Source organism: Fulmarus glacialis, unplaced genomic scaffold (genome assembly GCF_000690835.1).
Source record: "Fulmarus glacialis isolate BGI_N327 unplaced genomic scaffold, ASM69083v1 scaffold7260, whole genome shotgun sequence".
NCBI lineage: Eukaryota > Metazoa > Chordata > Aves > Procellariiformes > Procellariidae > Fulmarus > Fulmarus glacialis.
Genome location: NW_009188304.1, coordinates 154,547 through 176,218, shown reverse-complemented (window position 1 = coordinate 176,218; position 21,672 = coordinate 154,547). Strand labels below are relative to the sequence as shown.

General features: G+C 35.9%; 1 protein-coding gene across 1 annotated transcript in view; it reads left to right on the top strand.

Annotated features, from left to right (window-relative positions):
• Nucleotides 1–21,672, top strand: part of GPHN (gephyrin) — a gene marked incomplete at its 5' end in the record, with an annotated part of 202,461 nt that overhangs the window by 55,571 nt on the left and 125,218 nt on the right. Inside the window, one exon of the mRNA XM_009578130.1 lies at nucleotides 5,979–6,071. Coding sequence (XP_009576425.1) covers nucleotides 5,979–6,071 — 93 coding nt within the window. The remainder of the gene's footprint in view (nucleotides 1–5,978; nucleotides 6,072–21,672) is intronic.

Below are 21,672 nucleotides of genomic sequence, written 5' to 3'. Positions count from 1 at the left end.
ATATCTGTAGAATCTTCAAAAGACTACTATGTTCAGTAAAATCTCAAAAGATAAAAAGGTCTATTTAGACACATTGAGATACGTACTTGCTTTTCATCCAAGTTTCCTGACTATGGTGATTACACTCTGAACATAATCCTAACATTTCTCTTACTTTCTGCTTTTTATTGGTGGGGGAAGGAAAATAGGAGTGGAGGTAATAGAAAATGTCAAGCTTATTTTCATGGTGTTTTAGTATTTCATTTTCTGATATTCTTAAATCATTTTGAGATTGATTACTTGCAAAATTGTTGCTCCACACATAAGACTGTCTTCATGCCTCTACATTTCAGTGAAGCTTTCAAGCAATAAGAGAAAAATTGTGAGCATAAGAAATAAAACCTTCACAAGAAATAGGGCAAAAAAATATGAAATTCATTCCAAGAATATATTAACATTTCTAAGGCCTTCCCTCTTTTTCAAACTGAATGTTGAACTCAGCTCTTTGTCTTTCCTTCAGTGCCTTTGCTTTATGGGTATTCATGTTCTTGCATGGTCCTCAGTACTTGATTTTCCCTTTTAAATTAATAGACAAGCCATGGTCAGCTGAATAGAGAAGTTCTATAATTTTACAAAGCTTGTAGTTTTGAGAAGATCTATGCTGGAGAACATAGACTTTTGCATTTCTAAGCTCTATCAGTAGTTTTTCCCAGAAGCCACAATGATCTTTTCAGTCACGTAAAGATATTTTGAGAACTTCTGGATAGTATGCATGTCTGTAAAACAGCTTACACTAACTTACTTCTGGTTCAAAGTCCAATGTAAATAAATGTATATTGTTTCATAATTAGATTTCATATTTAACATTGATATTTGTTCAGCAATTTCAATTAAATTTTAACATATTTTAAATGGTCCTTCTTATGTGATTAGTGGTGCATAAAGGCGAAATAACTCCAAGTTTGCACTGTGCTAGAAAAATTTAGCGTGTGCCAAAATACCAAACATCTTTGTTAACTATAGAATTACTTAACCAGTTTCAATACTGAATATGGAATGGAAGAATTCTGTATGGATTCTTTATAAAAAACTGCCTGTTTATATTCTTTTTACCATTTCCCTATTCTTTCCTAATGAATGTTTTAAATGGTAACAGTGTACATGTTGTATTCTAATGGTTAAGGTGGATGAAAAGTATGCATATGTATTGAGAATTATTTTTACAATCCTTGTATTATGAAGTAAATGACATATTGATAAGAAAAAAGGTATAAATGCTAATCCCAGGAATAAGCACCATAGTATTGATTTGCAGGAATGTATTCTAATCATTTCGGAAGCATAAACACGTGGGACTCTTTCGGAAGCATAAACACGTAGGACTCTTATCATACTCTCGTAGCAAAGTGATGGCAAAAATAGGACAAAAAGAAAGACAAGAAATACCATAGGAATGTAGCATCATAGGAAAGGAACAGCCTTCAAGACCTCAGCTCTTCTGTGTAGGCATTTAGTCTGATCCACAGTGACCATTTTTGTATGCTTTGTAGTGCTTCTGCTCCGGTTAAGGGCATTACGCATAGTCTCAATATCTATGTGAAAGAGCAGCATACAACAGCAGTAAGAGGACTGGAGGAGTCTTGCAACCTTTCTCAAGTTTAAATTCCTGGCTAACAGCATGCTTTATAATATTGTGTCAATGAATGCATGCCTCCGTCACTCTGAAAAGGAAGTAGTTAATTATACATGTAGAACTGCTCTACTCCGTTATTTAAGTGAAGCAGCAATCAAGGATTGCAGAAACAGATAGTGCCCATGATTGTAATAAGGCTGTATTGCAAGACTGCAAAAATTTACTAAGATAAGTAACCCACAAACCTTAGTTATCTCCAAAGATCAAGGAACTGTTCCTTTCATTCCAGAAGGGAATCCCTATTTATTTCTCCTGTTCACTTGCAGAGATTAGAGGATGGTACATTAATGGAATTACGAAATACCCCACTTTGCTAATCATGACCATTGTGTATTCTGTGAGCAAGTTTCTTACATATCATGGGGGGGGCTGTTATCCCACAGAAATTATTAGTAAGAAACAGTTACCAGAAACACAAATAATACTTCATGATAAACATGAATAGCTGCTGGAAAACCCTGCCAAATTAAATTATGATGTATTTTCTCTCTCAGAGAAAATCCTTCAGATCAAGGCTGGCTGGTTCAGTGAAGAGATGCTTGAGTCCTAGAATTTGTTTTAAATACAGGAGGAACTGACCAAATTCTGTGACTTGCCCATTGCAACTTACACTAACGGCAGTTTTGCATCTTGGACATTGAGATGCCTAAGTTACGTCCACAGAAGGAAATATGTCTGTAAGTGTTATAGCCATTCACTGACTGAAATGTCAGGTAGCACTAGCTTAGGTCTGGTGCCACAAGAATACATCTATACAGCTTTTGGACTTATCTGTCTTAACGTGACGGTGCCTGTATGAATTTGCAAGCATGTATCTGCAGTAAACATAGAGTCTCTGCATTGTGCCACACACTGTAGGCATTCTTTCCATGGGTTAATGATCTTTATTGGCCTTAAAATCAATTAATTTACATGTGAAAGACTAAGAACTCAGAGAAAGAATGAGGCAAGATTTTTCTGCACTGGTGAAATCAACGCTGGTCATGAGAAAATTCAAACAGACCATAAGCAAAGTTTTTGATGAGCAGTGTTATAACTGAAATAATTTCAAGATTGGGCAGTGCATAGGAAGTCCAACAAGTAGTTCCAAGTTGGGAGAGAGAAGGGGCTGATTGAAACAAGAGCTCTTTCGAGTAAGAAGTGGAAATAAATTGTATGTTAGACCCAAAGATTTCTTACTTATTTAAATGAGAGGAATTTAAATGTATTTAAAAGAAAAAATACAAAGAAATAGGTAGAGAGGACAGGACACCAGATCTAATCCAAAGCTTAAGGAGACAACTGGGCTGACATTTTATTTCTGTGCAGCAGAAAAACATAATTAATATAATTATTCTAGGACTTCAGTGAAATCTGAACAGGTTAGAATCACAGTTGTGTGCTTTTGAAGTAAAAATGTGTCTAGAGGAACTGACTGTAATGACTTCATTTCTCCTTGTCTACCTTGACACTAGAAAATAACTGATAAAGCCTGTTTTAGAATGTTAATTGTTAAAAATATTAAGCTATTTATTGGTTGTTTTTTCTGGAGGTCTGTAGTTTTGTTCTGGCTTTTTAAAATTTGGTAGTAATTTTACAGTACTGTTTTCAGAGCCAGATACTGTATTTTGTATCCATCAGCATAATTCCATTGGCTTGAATGGAGTGATAGTGATTTACATAACCTGTTGACTTAGTCTCATTTTATCTTGAAACTTATCATCAATGAAACAATATAAGAGGAGAAAGATGCACAAAAATTATTTCATGACATTTTCTCCGGTTGAAATGTTAAATAATAATTTTGTTTGTATAGCATCAGTAAAGCCAAATATCAAGTCCCTGGCCTAGAGGAATTCTCATTTGAAGACACAGCAAATTCAGTTCCATGCAAAGCCCATGGAGAATCTAGCTGGACTGCTGGCAGCAGCACAATGAATATGAGTAGCCTTTTGTCCTCAGTTGATTGGGGTGGTGCTTCCTTTTTCAGATACTTAAAATGTCAATGAGAATGTTTTGTGGGATAGAGTTTTGTGGGCTAGAGAGAAAGTAAATAAGCTGAATATCAGCCTCAGGTATTTTTCCATGGTTTTAAAAGATCTAAGTGGTACGATTTATGCTTCTAAAATACAGTAAAACCCAAACTTACTGCCTCATAGTCAAGAGGTCTTCTTACTGAAAACCTATGTTTCTTTACTGTAACTAGAACTTGATAGAGAATTGTATGTCTGTCTAAGTACACTGATGGAATAGCAGTAATAGGCATTTAATTATTGCTCGGTTTATTTGAAGAGTTAGGGTGTATACTGATTTCTTTAGCTTTTTGTAGGCTATCTCATGACATTTTTTTCCCTGTTAACTGGAGTATTATTGAACTGTAGCAAAATGAGAACAGAGGAAGGATTTATTTTCGCTATAAAACCAGTTGGAGTTTGGTGGGTTTTATTTTGTCTAAAGATAAATGCTTCATTTAAAAAACCCCACAAAATCTCTCCCTCCTGTTTTATACTGACAAATTTTTCTTGATGATAATAATTTTAAAAAATATTAAGCTCTAAATTTGCCAAACACCATTTTTACACTGAACTTCTCTCAAGTATTCTCTGAAATTTGTAGCTGCTTGAAGTCAAGACACATGTTTCTAGATGATAAAATAGAGAAGATGCCACCTCTTTAAAATGTTTTTTCTGATGCATATTTATGTTATTGAAACAAACTATTTTAAGACTTGAAATGCTTTTTACTACCGTAATTCACATTTTTTTCAAAACGTACGTCAAAAGTCAGACTTAATAGTTCATTTATCTACAGGTTTGAATCATTATGTGTGTTCTTTTCTCGAGCTTATTTGAAGTGTTCGTATAACCAGAAACTGCTGGTAACTTACAGCCCACCTAAGTAGAGTGCTGTCCTCCAATTGAGGAGAGTAAAAAGATGAATGTGATTTTAATAAAAACGAGATAACACGAAAGGGGAAGTGGAAGGAATGAGTAAAGAAAGGAGAAATAAAGACTTTTTTTAATGCTTTTGCCATTTCTTCAAGTAATCCTTGGATACGTTTGCATGATGGGGCTTGCAGGCAGATGCAAGTTTATTCTACCTGCAATTTGGAAGAGGCTGTATATGAGCTTTCTGTTAATTGGAAGTTACATAGCAGTGCTAAGCCTGCAGCACATACACCTGATGATTAATCTAAATTGGTGGTACTTTTTAAAATGTTCTGGACAGTTTTATGACCATCAACAATATTTTAAGCTTTTTTAATCAATATATTGCTCAGAATTCTATGATAAATAATAAGCTTCTAGCCAACAGTCACCAAAACAGTTCGTTCCTCCCCAGTATAATACTCCAGAAACAAAAATATGCCCTAAACTTTTTCAAAGAATGAGGTTTCTTTGCTAGAATAAGGATAGCTGCCTAAGTAATTGATCTGATTTCTGCAGATGGATACTTCACTGTGTAATACATGAGTGTACTTCATGTAACACAGCTGATTTTGAGCTCCAAGAAGACATTCTGCTGCTGTGCTAGCCCACACTAGACTATGAAGGATGAGTGATATAATCATATTGAAACTAAATAAATTTTCTGCTTATGTCAAATTTTTATCACCGTTTCAAGACCAGTTTAAAATGTCATTTAAAAATGAATGCAAATCAAATTAAACGCTTCTCTAGCATCCTGAGTTCTCTAGTATTGTAAGTCATTGAATTTATATGACAGATTTATTAAGCTTTCTTAGTTCAGCCTTGGAATTGGTATACACAGTCCTATTGAGATGTTGTAGGGAACATAGAAAAGATGGTTATAGATAATCTTTTGTGTTGCTGCGTCAGGTGTATTATTGCATCTTTTAGTAGATAAGCTTACAAATACGTGGTTCTTGCTTTTTTCAGGCTATTAAAAAGTGGAGCACAGAAACCAAAGTTACTGTTACAAGAATCAACTATGTAATCTGAATTAAATGCACATACTCTATTAACATGTATCAAAGCATTATATTTATATCTCAAAATCAAAATAAACAATGATATAAATGAATAACTGTGAATTCTTGTTTTCCATTTCAGGTCAAGAGATGGAGAACAGAATTTCAGTTTCCATTTCCAAAAATATGATGGATACTTGAATTATTCTGTCATTTGTTGGTTATAAACAGTGGTTTAAAATCTTTGTATAAAAAGCCACGAGTGATTTTACAATTCCCTGTATTTATTGCGTGTGTCTCTGTTTTTAAGACATTTCAACTCTTCAAGTGTTTTCTGAGATAACTGTATCCCACGTATTACTTGTTAGATCTGACAGGATTCATGTTCTCTTTCAGGAGACGCTGATAGATTGGTGTGATGAAAAGGAACTTAATTTGATCTTAACAACTGGAGGAACAGGGTTTGCACCACGAGATGTCACTCCAGAGGTGAGATAGTCCTGGAATAAGAAAAATCTGCCCTTTGGTGTAGAAATGTATGAGTCTGAGGGAGGGGGCTGATATTTTTTTTGAAATTTCCTCTGTGACTTTACTTTGCAGTATTTCTGGACAGGTCAAGTGAAACACAACTTTGAAGCAGAAAAAGCAATAGGAAATATAGCATAAGAGAATTACTCTGACCTTGGGTTCTGACCCAAAACGATTTTCAAACTAAAATGTGGCATAGTATAATGGATTTCCAGTCCCCTTACAAAACAAAAATATGACGGCTTTTTGGCGTAATTTTCCTTAGCACTGCAGTACAACACTGCTAAGCAAAAACTTGTGTGGCTTTTGTTGTGTCCTGCACAAGGAAGAGAGCCCTTAATTCTCCCTTGCAGGCTACTGCATTGAGAACTACTGCATTATAGGTTAGAGTGTGAGAGGCAGATAATAGGAGGAAAAAATTCTGTGCAAAGCTGCTATTGCCTTGCTTGATACCACATTGTCAAAAAAAGCTAAGCAGGCACAGAAATGGAGGTAACCTGCACCAGTAAATGTTGCACAGGAAATCAGGCTACATTCCACTTATAAGGAGCTAAGGTAAGGGGAAAAAAAAAGGAAATAACCTGATAACCTCATGGCCATGAGTTGTAATATGAAATGACTGTGTGATTGCTGTTGAAGTATTTTGGTATTTATGGTTCCAAATTAGATTAATATGAACTTTTAAATCACATACTTTTTTTGGTTTGCTTATGTTCACTAAAGGGCAGAATTAAGTTTGAGTGCCTGAAGTGTTTATTTCGATAATTTAACATATTTAGATTTCTCTTAAGTACTAATATAAGTTTTCAATTGCTTAGACTTTCAACTTAGAGTTGATTTGAGTTCATTATAACATGCCTACAAAGCTTTTTACTTACAAATGTGTCTGTCAATCATGGCTGCAGTTTAACTTTTTTCCGTTAAGAATCTAAAAATACTTTTTAATTTATTGTATAACATTTATGTAACTAAACAAACATGTAAAGAAGATGATCCTGTACATTACTTCTGATGGTTTTAGATTATATACTAGAAACCTTAAGTAAGTAAAACCTAAGGGTCTGTGTATCAGAAAATGGGAACAATGTAAGATGGCCATAGTGTGGTAACTAGTGAAACTGAATTTGCATATGATTCACTGTGCTAAAGCAACGCAAAAGTGAAAAGCGTGTTGGTTGAATTGATCTCTTACTTGCAAACTAACTTAATGGTTTTGAAGGTTGTATTCCCAGCACTGTGTAAAAGGAGGGCTGAATTTCTGCTTCAGTTTTCCTGGTTTATTACCTTTATGCAGGGTCGAGCCTAGGCAGTAGTGCCAGAGGAAGCATTGCAGCCAGTGCCAAAAATTAGCCATAGTTTCTCAAGCAGCATTTGGGACAAGAAATAAACAAATGAGAACTCTGCACATAAACACCTAGTGTTTTCCTTACATTGCTTCATTGCTGTAACTCAAACTAATCATTTAAGACAGGTGGTGATGATTTCTTTGATTAGTTTTGATGTTACAGTGAGCCATTTTAAAAATAATCTGAGTTGTTGAAGTGTCTTTAGACTATATAATAAAAACACATTGATACAAAAATCATTAATAACTTGTACTGAAGAAAAAATGCATTACTTTTAAACATAATAGGTATGCAAGACTTCGGTTGGTTATAACAGAATTAAGTGTTCTGACTGTTGAATTATTCCCATACTTTTTATAGGACAGTATATACTCACTTTTCACTCATTTAAGTTGGATTAACTGGCAAGACTAAACTTAAATCACAGTGGAGAGATTGAATCCCAGTTTTTATTACAAAGTGGCAATGATAAGGTTTGTTCTTATGATAGGGTTTATTAGATCATTCATTCAAACAAGTGTTTTTAAGGGAAGAAAATTAGTTTGCCAGTATATGTTATAATAAAAACGTATGAAGAAGCATAAGCTTTGGCCCCATATTTTATGTCTTTTGGGTCAATGAGAGAACCAATTCTAATTGGAAAATTCATTATGTCAACATGAAACATGCAATAGCAAGCCTTCAGGAAAACTTGCATTGATGTAGGAAGTGGTTTTAATCTCTTCCATGTATGGTATTCGTCCAGCATGCTCTCCTCTCATTACTGAACTGATAATGAAATGGTGTGATCATGACATTGTGCTATTGAGATGTCATCTTCAAGACATGATTTTAAAACTGGTAATAATTGAATCTGATACTGGAAGACATTTTAGCATTTTTCCTAACAGTAGGGAGAGTAGTCCCTTGGGTCATATTTCAGCTGGAATGATTCAGTCCTGCTTCTCCTTAATCCTCCTGTACTTTAGATTAGAAAACACATTTTTCTGCTTTGTTTTTTGAGTATAGATACATAATGGCTTTTGTACCGTACAAGGTAAAGATAGTTCTTGAGATTATTTACAGCCCAAAGAATTAATGTTAATTGAATTTTGTAATTATTGATTAAATTGAAATTAAGTGTCTAGCATAATGTATCTATTAAAAATAACTTCTTGAAACTTCAGAAATTTATGATTAAGTTTCAAAAAAAATTACTCGGTTTCCCCACTCACTTTGCCTTTTGAACACTGTATCCGAATCATACCAGGTTATTGCAGTTGTTTCAATGATGTGTAATGACTTTTTTTCTTACAATGGAATAGATTGTTTTATGGGTATTCACAATATCTGATTTTCCTTACATACCTCAGGTCCCTAAATTTATAGCCTCAGTCTGGTCAGTGGGTGGGGAGAAACTTTTGAATTAGTTACTGTGATTCACATTTTGAGGGGTGAGGGTCAATTAAGCAGTGTGAATATCCTTCACCTTCTTGTCCATGTGACTAGAAGTGATGAAATGCATGTGGATATTTAAACCCCAAAATTCACCCAATGGATGCCTGAATTTGAAGGAAACTGTCTTGTAGATGTTATTAGTGAATGCTGCAATTCTTCATCTATATGGCAGTTTATGATAGTTCACATTTGGACTAAAGCCAAAGTGTAGGCTTAATTTTGTAGATAAAACCGCTTTTTTTTTACTATCTTATTTTGCCTGTAATTTATGGGGGTAGTGTTTAAATCCATACTGGAAATGCTCATACAGTCTGCTTGTTGATTTAAAAAGTGTTTGTTGCTGGACAGAGATCAGGGCTTTACATAGGGCCAAAGTTAAGTTATTTAGGGAACTTCTGTTTTGTATTTCCAGATGCAAACATTTTTTCCTTGGAACTACAATACTTGAGTGGTAGACAGTTACAGTTCTTACAGAATGTTAATGATAACATACATTACCTTTTATGAAAATATTTAAATGATGTGGCAGCATTTTTATCTATCGCTAGGTATTCTTTGATATAGAAATGTATTTTCTCTATTGCTGTTGGTCAATACAAGGGAGAAAGGAAAAATCTCATGTATACAGGCGCTCTGCTCAGTTTTCTATCTTCCGTCTTCTCTATTTTTACATTTATTCTTTTGCAAAATTGTACATCAAAAAAATTCACTTGTCTGCCCCTAACAGAGTCTTCTGGCTGTTTTCTTATCCTTCATCTCTAGTGTGGCTCACAAGTCTTGTTTGCCTCCCTACGCGACTAATTTTATGTACTTAGATGATAGCAATAGAAGTCAACTTACTGTGCCTCAACTGATGCTAGACATCCTTGAGCTGTGTCAGTGTGTGTATTCACAAATAGTTCAGCCACGCTGCAGATAACTGCCAGCCCTGAAATTTTAAGATGAGACTTTAGAAGAAGCATAGAAGAGCTCTTTTCCATCATGTAAAACCAGACAGATGTTTCCTTACAGTCTTCCTCCTCTTCCAATGCTCTGGAAAAATGTTCCTTTTGGTTCTTGCTGATTATATTCTTCAATATTTATAGACTGGTTTTAAATGTATTTAGACACATACCTGTTTTCATTTAATCTGACAATATATGCATATTTGTTTATTCTTTCATCGAAGTTCTCTAGTCCGTGAAAAGAAATCATTGCTCTCTGGAACTCCCTTCTATTTGTCAGCGTTTTTCTGAAAAAAGCATGCTCAGAATGAACAAAATACTCCAAACCTAGCCACACAAAAGCCATATCCGGAAAGAAGAAATTCTCTGTTCTGATGTGATATAAAGTCTTTGTATGTTTAATTCAAAATTGCACCAGTGTTTTTATAATCATTACCAACTGCAAATTTTCTATCACCTGGCTTTTCCCAGTTCCCTGAGGTATCTTTCACTATTGCTGTTTCCCAAGTTTGTCCTTAGAATTTAGTGTGAATTTTTCTTCAAATTCCATTTTAATGTCAATATCCTTCCATGTCCCAAGTAGTCTTGACAACCCTGCTAATCTCTATTATTTGTAATTTTCATGTGTTCTGTCTGTTTGTTTGCTTTCCCTTCAACTTTGTTAATGAAATAAGATGCTTGTGACACAACAGGGTGTCATGTTATAACCATACTCTCACAGCAACGTATGTTCCCCCCAGATTAACCCAAATCCACTGAGACATTTCAAATAACAACTTCCATTTAATAGGCAATAATTTAAACTAGAAATAATATGTAGGTATTTTCATCCTCCCTGGTTCAAATAGTGCCTTTCCAGAGCAGCAGGGTTTCTTGTATTGTTCGTTGTGGATATGGGAGTACTTCTGTTCTTCTTCAGTATTTAACTCTTCTTAGTGCCATACCAAAAACATCTTCATGTTGTCACAAGGCCAAAAGAAACTCATTTTCTTTTTACAAACTGTCACTTCAGGATGGCTCCGTAGTGAAGAGGAATGAAGTTGTCATCTGACATGAGACACTAGTCATTTTGTGGTAGGAATACTATGGAATCGTACAACCGCTAATTACCCAGGCTGTTGTTTCAGTTTTTCACTCTTCAATATTCAAGGTACCCTCCAATTTAATAACCTTTTTCAGCATTTATTTTTGTAGTCTATTTTAAGACTGTAGTTTTCTGTATCTCTTAATGGAGGTCTCATTCCCCATTAAGTTTGATTTCTGTGTAGAGCTATTGTATAATGAGGTGTGCCATATATGTGTGATATCTGATCCTGTAACTTGCCATCAGACCTTTTGAGAACTATTGTTCTCCATATTTCTTAGAAAATTATGTTTCCAACCCAGCTTGCTCCTAAAGGGTCTGAATTATGAAACCTTGTCAGGTGCATCTAGGCAACAAATATGCTTAAATGGAATAGACTGCTCTGTGACAGACTCCTTCCAAATTCTGTGCTACTCTGTAAGAAGTTTATCAGCAATTCTATAAGGTAACATTCCCTTCTTAGTCCTCCAGACAGTTCCTAGCTTATATGATTAGGTCTTTATCCAGTCTGCTTTAATTTTTCAAGAAAATTTATTATTTGAAACACTGTATTTGATGTTATAAAAATCCAAATATATTTGTGTGCCTTATTAATTTAATTAAAAATTCTATAATTAGATTTTAAATCTTGTATTTGGAAGGCGTGTTATTATAGCAGAATTGATATATTTAGTTGCAGAACACTTTTCACTAAACAACTATTACCAGTTTCTTCGAGAAGCAGCAGTATACAGATTATTTGCACTACACAGTACACCGTCAGGTTACAGAAGTACCTGTGTCTCGGGAAACTGCAAACTGATTAGCTGACTTATGAAGTGCTAAAAAGTGTGCTTTCTCTTCTCTTGTTTGAGTTTCTCAGGAAAACTTGGTAACACGCCAGCATCACTGAAGAGCTTGGTTGTGCTATCATCAACTGCAGTCACTGCATGGAAACACCTGTGAGCTGCCAGGACAGCTATAGTGAGAAATGTGAGAGGGAAGGAAGCCAGATCCCATTTCAGCTCCATTTACTCAAATATCAGAGGTTACACAAAAAAAAGAAAAGAAGCCCCTCACCCCACCCCAAACCCCCAACCAAAAAAAAAGACCACCCACAAAGGAAGGAGGAAATATTTGTAGAGAGAGCATTCCTGAAGAATGCTAATTTTGATAAATAAAGACAGCCTGGTAAATTCTTGATATTCGGCTACGTAAACAAGCAGTTTTGAACATGTTTCCTTGTCTGTGTATCCAGCTGAGATACTGGATTGAAAGAATGTATGTCTCTCAACTTGTTTCTGTCTAGATTTCCCAATATAGACAAGTATGGAGATGGTGGGGGAAAAAAAGGAATAGGAATACAGAGGATACTTTTGTCTCTGTATACGGAATTGATGTGTCTAAAAAGGAAAGCTGCATATTTTTCTGACATTCCCCTTTTAAAAAGTTTCATATGTCACAGTGGATATAGAAAAAGGTCAAAAAAATACATGATGGCTAGGAGAGATGCTTTCTGTGAGAGTTACACAACTCAGTCTGTTCAGTTTATCATAAAGAACACTAGGAAATAACTTGGGTTTTACCTGTACTTTCTTTGGGAAATAATAATGTAAGGTATATACTGTATTACTATTATTAAAATACTGTATTTTCTTTGGGAAATAATAACATAAGATACCAACGGCTTTCTTAGTCTACTAACTAGAATTGTAACAATAGCTGGTGATAGGAAGCTCAAGCCAGAAAAGTCTAAGAAGAAAATCATCATAATGGAAGGTTTTTATGTGTTTGGGTTGGTTGGTTTGTTTAACAATGAGAGATTAATCACAAACAAATTCCGTAAAGAAGAGCTGTATTCTCCGTTTCAATCATGTCAAATCAAAAGCAATTGATTGTGGGAGAGATGCCTTATAAAACTCAAGTTATCTTGTACTCCTGACAGAAGTCATGGATGATATTTAATGAGCTATCCTGTGCGGAAGGCCAAACTAGATTCTAGCCTTATGTTCTGTGTATGTTAAATGAGAAGATAGTTTGAATCAAATGGATCCTGAAATTAATAAATAAGCAATTTTGTTTCCTGCATCCAAAAGGATAACATGAATTGCTTCTCTGTCTCTTTTTTGAAAATGCAAAACTCCGATAATATTGGCCGAGGATGCAGGGGCAAGTATCTTTTAAATTATTTAACTAACGTATTAACCTTCTGTGTAAAGTCATCTGACCATCATCTCCTAAAGATAATACTAATAGAATTCCTTTATTTTAGCTTTCCTTAATACTCTCAACTAGCAAATAGAAGTTCTGTTTTCTGTCTTTCAAACGTGTATGAAATATTTGCAAGCTCTCTTGAAAAGAAGCAAACAGTAGTAAAACAGCAGTAAGGGATTTGAATGTTTCATTGAATGAGAAGCAAAGCCACAGTAACAAGCCAGGAAATCTCACTCTTTTATCTTAAATTTTGCAATTGAGTTTTTTATTCCAAGGTAATTTCAGAATGGAAATTGGAAGAAGACTCAGCATATCCTGTGGGTAGACAAATGGTTCATATCCCAGTGATCCCAAATACTTTCAAAAATGCACCCAGAAGAACAATATGATTATAATTTACTTTTTATCAGGGTAAAGAGAAGGGTTCTCCCCCTCTTGGCATTACTGATGCCTTTTAGCTGTGTTTTCACTGTAGGGACCACAGCTCATATGGACATCTCTGTTAGTTTAAATTAACTGGCTTGCCTCCTATTAGCAGTGTAGCCGCAACAGTGGGTAGATCTTGCAGTCCTTTCTGTAACTGGGGGAGAAAAATATGTCTGCCATCGGACTTCTGCATAATGAAATTTTCAATTTGGAACTTTTGGAATTTTTTCCTTTTAGTAATTTCTGAAAATAGGTTCCATTAAAACATCTCTTCACAGCAGATAATAGGGAACTGAACAAAATTAAACATCAGGTTAAGGCAAAATAATCTTGAAAACATTGTCAGGCCACTAATTATGCAATTCTTGCCCTTAATGTGTCATTTTTTTCTGGTCATGGTCTATTACAAAGAGTTTAATAAAAGCTTAATATGGAGAAAATTAACAAAAAATGTATAGACATGTTAGGAAGACTTCTTTGTGAAGGCAGCTTAAAGAAATGATAACTAGAGGGCAAATACTAGTTTGGATTTAAGATGTATCAAAAATTGAGTGAATTAGTCTTTTTGACATAAGCGCACTGGAATAGCAAAATGACTCACTATTAAAATAGTTGATCATTAAAACTAATACTTACTAAAGAGCAGAGAATTTCTCATTTGCTCCTTGCCTGCTGTGTAGGAGCTCTTCCAGCCACTAAGTGGAAAGAAACTAGAAGAGTCTTGGAAAGCAGCTGGCTTCAGCTGTTATTCTTAGGATTATAACTGGTCCTTTGCTTGCTTCTGCTAATTGCTATCACGTGGAGCAGTGAAGCTTTAGCAAAATGTTAACTCAGTATAAGTACCAGAATAGAAAACTAAAATGACTATTGTCACACTCAGGCATGAAAGTCTTATCAATTACGGACAAGAAAATAATTACGTTTTAACCTTAATTTAGACCATTCACAGATATTTTAGCTTCTTGTCACTTCATGCATATATTCTTTTTCGCAATTATTTTGTAATGAGAATTTCCAAATTAATAGTGAGGTGCATAATCTACTGTTGATTATTTATTATTGACATTTAAACTTTACTAGATTTAAAAAGTCCATCTTTTCTTCCACAAATAAACATTTTCTTATGGTTCACTGAGATCAGTTTGTCATAGTTCATTTTCATTGAGCCTTGAAAGATCTCCCTTCAGGGAGAAGGTTCTAGCAATTTTGTTCTTGGTGTGGTGCAGCTAACTGTAGTTGCTGCTGGCCACAAAATCACAGGATTTGATAGAACTGCCAATGTGTGCTCTAAGTACCTCATACTCTATAGTATTCATATCTATTCTGGTTCAGTCAGTGAACGCTATTCCTGACTGGTTTATGCCATTACTAATCATATGATGGAAATCACTTTGTGGTCTCTGCCTAAATTTCCTGTCATTCTGTTCTAAGCCCAAATAGTAGTGTTTGATACAGGAAAGTATGGATTTGGAAGAAATTCCTGTGCTATGACCCCAGTTTCTAAATTCGAAGTGATATTAGCCTCTATTATTCCTGTGCCTTGCTCAGCTAGAAGGAGAATGAGTGGCTGATGCCCAGAGGATCAGTATAAATAATGTTCTGTCAGCTTAGCCTATTACTACTGTATTCCTTAAAAGCTTTGTTGCGTATGAGTATACGGCAAATTCATATGGATTCTGTCTCTGTGACCTTTCCAAATCCTAATTCAGCAGTGCACAGCAGAACTAATGATTCCTTTATTGTGTCTAAGGTTCTCTGTAGTTTGCAGGAGAGGGAAGAGTTGGCTTCTTATTGCATATTATTGCCTTATGAAAGTGAGATGTAGGTTTTCAGTGTTACCAATAAGAAGTTAATGTGCAGGCAGATAAGTACGCACACAACGTGGACTTCTAAGATGACAGAAATAGTGAAGTTTGATTCCTGGTTGGTTGACTTTTAGTTACTAGGAAGATACTTACTGAACAAAAAGACTCATGGCTGAAATGACAGATGAGTTAAATTACTGAATTTTATTACTGCGGGGATTTTCTCATTTCTTACATTCCAGAGTTCATTATGTGTTTCTGAAATAAAGCAGCAGCTAAGATTTCTGAAACATTTTTTAATTTGTTTAAAAAACCAACCATGATAAATTACAGAGTGCTTAAGTTAAAGAGAAGAGGAGATTGAAGGTAAAAGAAGGTGTTGATAAGTTTCGTACTTTTGCAACTCTTGCCATAGAAAAGGGTTACCCCACAAGACTCATAAGACTAATTCTTTTCATTAGAGTGTAGGTGTATCTAAGCCAGATTCAAACACCAGCCTACACTAGTGATGAGTAACAGTTAATGACTTCTTCAGTTTATCTCACAAATGGCCAGCAGTGGCTAATGGGTACTCCTGTTCATCTTCACAAGTTATTTTGCAGTGGATATGGGAATGAGCTCACAAGACCATCCCCTTTCCCCTTTTATACACCTTGTGCTAGAGGTAAGTGTGGTTTCGGGGAATAAGGGTGGTATGTCATGAGATGAAAGTGATGTGGGCTTCTTAAATTTTTCGCAAACCTCAATAAAGGCATGTATCTGGGGATGGGCAGAGATTCAGCTGAATTCTTATTTTTTTGCCCAAAGAGGTTACCCAGTCCTAAACTGACATGCTTTCCTTGAACTGGGAGTCAGAAATCCCTTTTCTCTTCTGTTTTTCTGCTGCAGAAATTCCCAACATTCCCATTATGTGGGCTCCAGAGAGGGGTAAGCAACATCTTCAATCCCACCCAATCATTTCCAAACTAATTCTTTGCTAGTATTTTTTTGCTTTTTTAATCATCATCAGAAAACAGTTTTTAGACACATTTTTCCCATTTGTTTGATTTTCTTGTGGATTCTCATTTTTTTGTTTTATAGGAAGGTCCCATGGCCTCCCCAAGTGCTAGGGTCAGACTCATCTGCTGTTTCCATTTGTGTGCTATTCTCCTGTGGATTTTCATGGTTCACTCTGATCTAATGATATTACCAGAGGGTGAGCATCTAGATTCTTGGGACTGTTTCACTCATGGTATCCTAAGTTATTGAAAAAGCACTGCCACCATGCTGCCCTGTCAATCGGTTGACAGGCTTCTGTTTTGTCCTTGCTGACAGTCGCATCTGATTATTCATGGGCTTTGATCTTTTGCTGCCTTGCCTGACTGGGAACTGCCTGGCGTTCACTACTCTCTTATTCTCTCTACCTGCTGGCTGTGTCACGTTGTCCTCCTGAAATCTTGGCCCTTTGCCTGACTGTCTGGCATTACCCCTTGACCAGCTAATTGCTTGACACTGACTACCCACTGCCCTGTCCGTCTGTTGAACGGCATGTATCGCCTCCTTATTGTCCTTTCGATCTGATTGCACGCGGGCATTGGCCTTCCGCTGCCCTGTCTCCCGCTCCAAGTGCCTGGCATCACCTTTGAGTGCATCTGCTGACTTTGCGGAATTGCTCTTCTGCTGCTTGGCACACCTGCTGACTGTTTGGTACTGCTTTATCGACTTGCTGAATGTCTGGCATTTTCCTCCTGCCTTTTCACCTGCTCCTTGATTCCAGTGTCCCCTTGCTGCTCTTTGAGTCTGCTTACTCACTGATTCTTGCTCTTCTGCTGTCCTGTCCACTTGCTTTTATGCCTGGCATTTCTATCATACTGTCCTGCCCACCTGCCTAGATTTTATTTCTAAATATGCACCAGTCTGAAAAAAATTCAGAAGAATTGTAAGGAATGAGGAAAAAAAATTGTCTGGCTCCTTCATGATCTGATTCAGTTCAACATACCAGCCAAAAACTGAACTCAGTACCAGCATCCAGCTTTTTCATAGAACTGCTCAAAACCCTTTCCCTCCTTACAAAAAAAAAAAAAAAAAGCTGAAGCGTATTTAGTCTTTGCTTCCATCGCTTCATTTGATAGGTGTATTACTGTTCAGTAATAGTGTATTCAGTATTAAATTCGGTAGTAATTAAGTACTAAAACACATCACTAATACTACCTACGGTAATTCTCAGAATCCATGGAAGGTAGGTAATAACAGGGGAAATAAACAATCTGTTGCTGAGGCTCAGAAAGATTAAGGTTTGAATGTAGAGCTATGATCAGTAAACACAGTGGATCAAAGGAGCTAAATAAGAAATTTTACAGATCTCTTAATTTAAAACACAAGGTTGCAGCTAATCTTAAAAAGCCATTGGATCAGTACAGTATTACCAAACCGCGGTGTGTCGTAGTTGCTGCTTCCTACTCTTTCTGTACTGGGAGAATGGTCAATTGCCAGTTTACAGAAACCTTTTGTCACTCTCTCTCAGATTAAGAACAAGGACTTGACTACATCTGTAAGGTCCATAGTAAGGGAATAAATCATTGTCATAGCTTAGAGTAAGAAGCAGGATTTCCTGCCTCTTTTCTTTATTTCAGCTCACTTGACCTCTCTTTTCCTAGCTCTGCCACAGTTTCTAGCTTATGAGTGTTTGTGGTTTTAATTACGCTTTTGAATGCAGTACCAACCAGGAACCGGAGAGAATATTCTGCGTAATGAACCCTGTCATAATTTCATAATAAAGTCTTCCTACGCTTAAACTAATTTTAATATTTTTTTAACTTTAGCTTTTAATCTCTTCAGATTTAATATTACTACTTTTGCTATCTTCTGAGATACCCTAAATATGTGAAATTATGTCTAACCGTAGAGGCAGGGCAGCATCCCTGAGTCAGTAGCCTCTTTCACCTGTGCGAGACCAGCTGTGGAATCAGAGAGAGATGCTGCGGGAGAGCACCTTGCTCCCATGCTCCCGACACCAGCTTGCCCCTGTGGAGGATGGCTCCTAGTACGGCAGACAATGTTCTGAGTAAGAGCCAGCAGGAACCTTCTCCTAGTTTTCACATTAGTCTCTAGAAATCTGGCATACTTATATTCTGCTCCAAGGACCAGAGGACGCAAATGTCTGCCTTTACTGCCTTACGGTATCCTAGGCTCTCCTGTCCTCTTTCTTCTCAGCCTTTCCAACCCTCTCTTGCTTCTCCAAGCATATTTTTTTCACAACTTTGCGAACTCTTAGAGACAGTAGGCTGGCAGTCTCTCACTTCCCACCAGCTTCACACTGTTGAGGGGTCTGGTGACAAGAACAGATCTCAGTGGCAGTTCTCTTTCTCCAAGCTTTAACTCCCAGTGTTACTTTGCTGCTTCCCTAGACTGTTGTTTGAGAAGTGATATTGGATGCTGGAAGGGAGGAGGAATGTTCGCTCTAGCACTGCAAGGCTGCAGGACGCTGCTAGAACTCACTTCTTATCCCAAGAATCATAAGTCATTTTTCCATGTATCATTTTAGTTATTTTTAATATATTTTTTTCAAAAGTAATATTACCTTGGAAAAACGGCTAGTTTTCAAATAATATGCAGGTTATATAAACTTTAAACAAAGTGCAGAAAAGCATCAGAAACTGAAGGAAAATAAATACTTTTTTCTTTTTCTTGAATGTATGGAATTTTCTTGGTTGAAAATTATACCTACTGGACAATTGATGCAGTGCTGTCTCAGGCAGCTTCGCTGTAAAATATCCAGGTGAATCAGTTTTCCATCTGCAGAGATCAAGTTATGGTACAAATATTTTAATCAGTTAAAAAAAAAATCTATTTTAAGTTGAAAGAATACATTGTAGGTTTTGTCTTACAAATGAGTCAAAATTTGGTTAAAGAAACAATGAAAAATTTGCACACAAAGCCCTGGGAGTAACTTCATATCTATCAAATCCCTGGAACAATGAAATACAACATTATTTTGTCTTTTTTTTTTAATGTTTTTTTGGTTGGTTGGTTGGTTTTTTGTTTTTATTAAGGTATTCTTTAGTCTATGCTGTGCACTTTTCAACAAAAAATTAGCTCCTGGAATAGTCATGAAGAGTTACAAGTCCTTCCAGCTTATAGAGTTTCCCTTTCCAGGATAACTAAATTTCCTGTTATCAGCCTACTTGTATCTCAGTTTTATTTCCTCTTGTTAGACTCTCTTCCTCCCTTATTATCTCTGATAAAAAAACCTGTTACATTTCTGATAGTCATTTCGTGAACTGCTATGTCTAAATCCTACAAACTATTTGTCAGAGAGTGTTTTTCATATATTCTCATCTCACTTCAATGCAGTATTTAAATTCCATTAAAATTTTTACAATTTGCTTTCTTTATTCTTCTCTGTTTTCTAAAGGTATGCTTTCTGATGATAGTCAGCATTGAGGCATCTAAGCAGCTAATTTCTATAGTTGTTTCTGAAAAGAAAACAAATTCCTACCTAATACAGGTCTTTTGCTCTCAAAAAGAAAGACAGGTATATTATTATTTTGTTACCTTTGGGATTTCCAGAAGGTGTTCCACTGCCCTGATCCACTTAATCACTGCTCTCAATTTCAGTTGAAGTTTTCTATTCTTTTAAGAACAATGTGTCTCACAGTGACTCATATCAACTTGGAATTCAGATTTTATGATGTCTGTATGTTGTTTCTGGATCCAGTTTGGAAAAATTTCTTGTTTAATTTTAGACAAGAATGCCTCAGATGATAAGTGTTATGCTAAAGAACATATATGCCTTTTGGTTCATGCATTGTCATCAGTGATGAAGGCATTTGCTGTCACAAATCATGTAACAATTTGCTGAAGGTATATTGGTACTGAGTAAGTTCCAGTGTCTCTCTACTGTTACCTCTTTACTTACTGGGTAAATAGCTTTTGTTGGAAAAATGGGGAGATAGATACACAAAGCAGATGTAAGAAGCAAGACAATATTGTTTTTACGTGATTACTTCTAAGCATCGCAATTTGTAACCCATGATTTTTTCTTTTATTCTGTTGAATATATTTGGGCAGATTTAAACACTCCATCCTCTGGGTTCCCTTTTCTTAAAATGTCCTTTAGAGTACAGCCTAGAAAAAGGTGTTTACATGGTTATAATGCAGCTTTAACTGATTTCTTGTTAAGATAATACCCATGGCTTAAAGCTAGTGAATTTCCTTAGTAAATTAAACTGATCTATTCACTGAGTTTGTACATGGAGCAGGACCCAGTCATCCATCCTTCGATGACTTTTGCAGAATTGTTCACCCCAATACGTTTTTCTGTTGTTCTGCCCAGCCAGGTTTTAGATTTTGAATTTGCTGGTGCTTCTTTCACTTCGCTTGGGAGTTTGATGAAGTCAGATAGATGTCATGGTTCGGAAATTTTATCTGAGACTGCACCTAAACTTTTGTTTGAGTAGTCCTTTACTGCTCTCGTAGTACATCATAGCAACACTAAATAATCTTTTCCACCCTCGCTGTTTGCTTTCAGGAAATATTTGTACACCTTAATTAGGCTTTTTCTTTTAATCTTTTTGCAGCTTTATTTTGTGTAGCGTTGCAATCATGCATATCACTCAAGTGGCAGATTTTGGGGATTTCAAAGCTGAATGAAACCTACATTGCACCATTTGTTTGTCTGAGTTTTTGGGCTACAGCTCCCTTTCCAAGAGTGAAAACTGATTGGGTTATTGCCACTACTTTCTACAAGCTGACGAGTTCTTTCTTTCAAACCAAATAGTGCTTATGTATCCAGTGGTATACGGAATTAATCCATGAACAGCAAGGCCTAAAACTATGGTCTCTCTCAAACTCTTCTACAATTCATGGAAGTTTTACTGATTTCTGCTGTTCAGCATTGGTGGTTCCTGGGATGAGAAGAACAGAGAAAGGCACAAAGTTCTTTTAGAAGTCTCTGTCTCCTAGGGATTTTGTTTCCTGCAGCATCTTAATGAGAAGCTGCTATTGACTCATCATTGCTCTTTGCAGGCAAGAGGGAGTCTGTAACAGTAGAGTTTTCTTTTGACTTTTTTAAGCATAGCAAAGATGGATTTACTAACCTAGCTGGAACTTCTGGGTTTTTCTCAATTAATAGTTTGTCACATTATTAAGACAGCTTAGTATTTTCCCCAGAAATATTTTGTGTCTTTGTTTCTTTTCCTTGTTAGCTTTTTTAAAATGAGGATTTTTTTATTTAACTTGTTTAATCAGACACATAGTATTGGGCAGCTAACCTTAGGTGCATATGATTTCTGTGTTATTCTGAGTTACTGTCTTTCATTATCCATATACATACTGCTGTCTGATTTT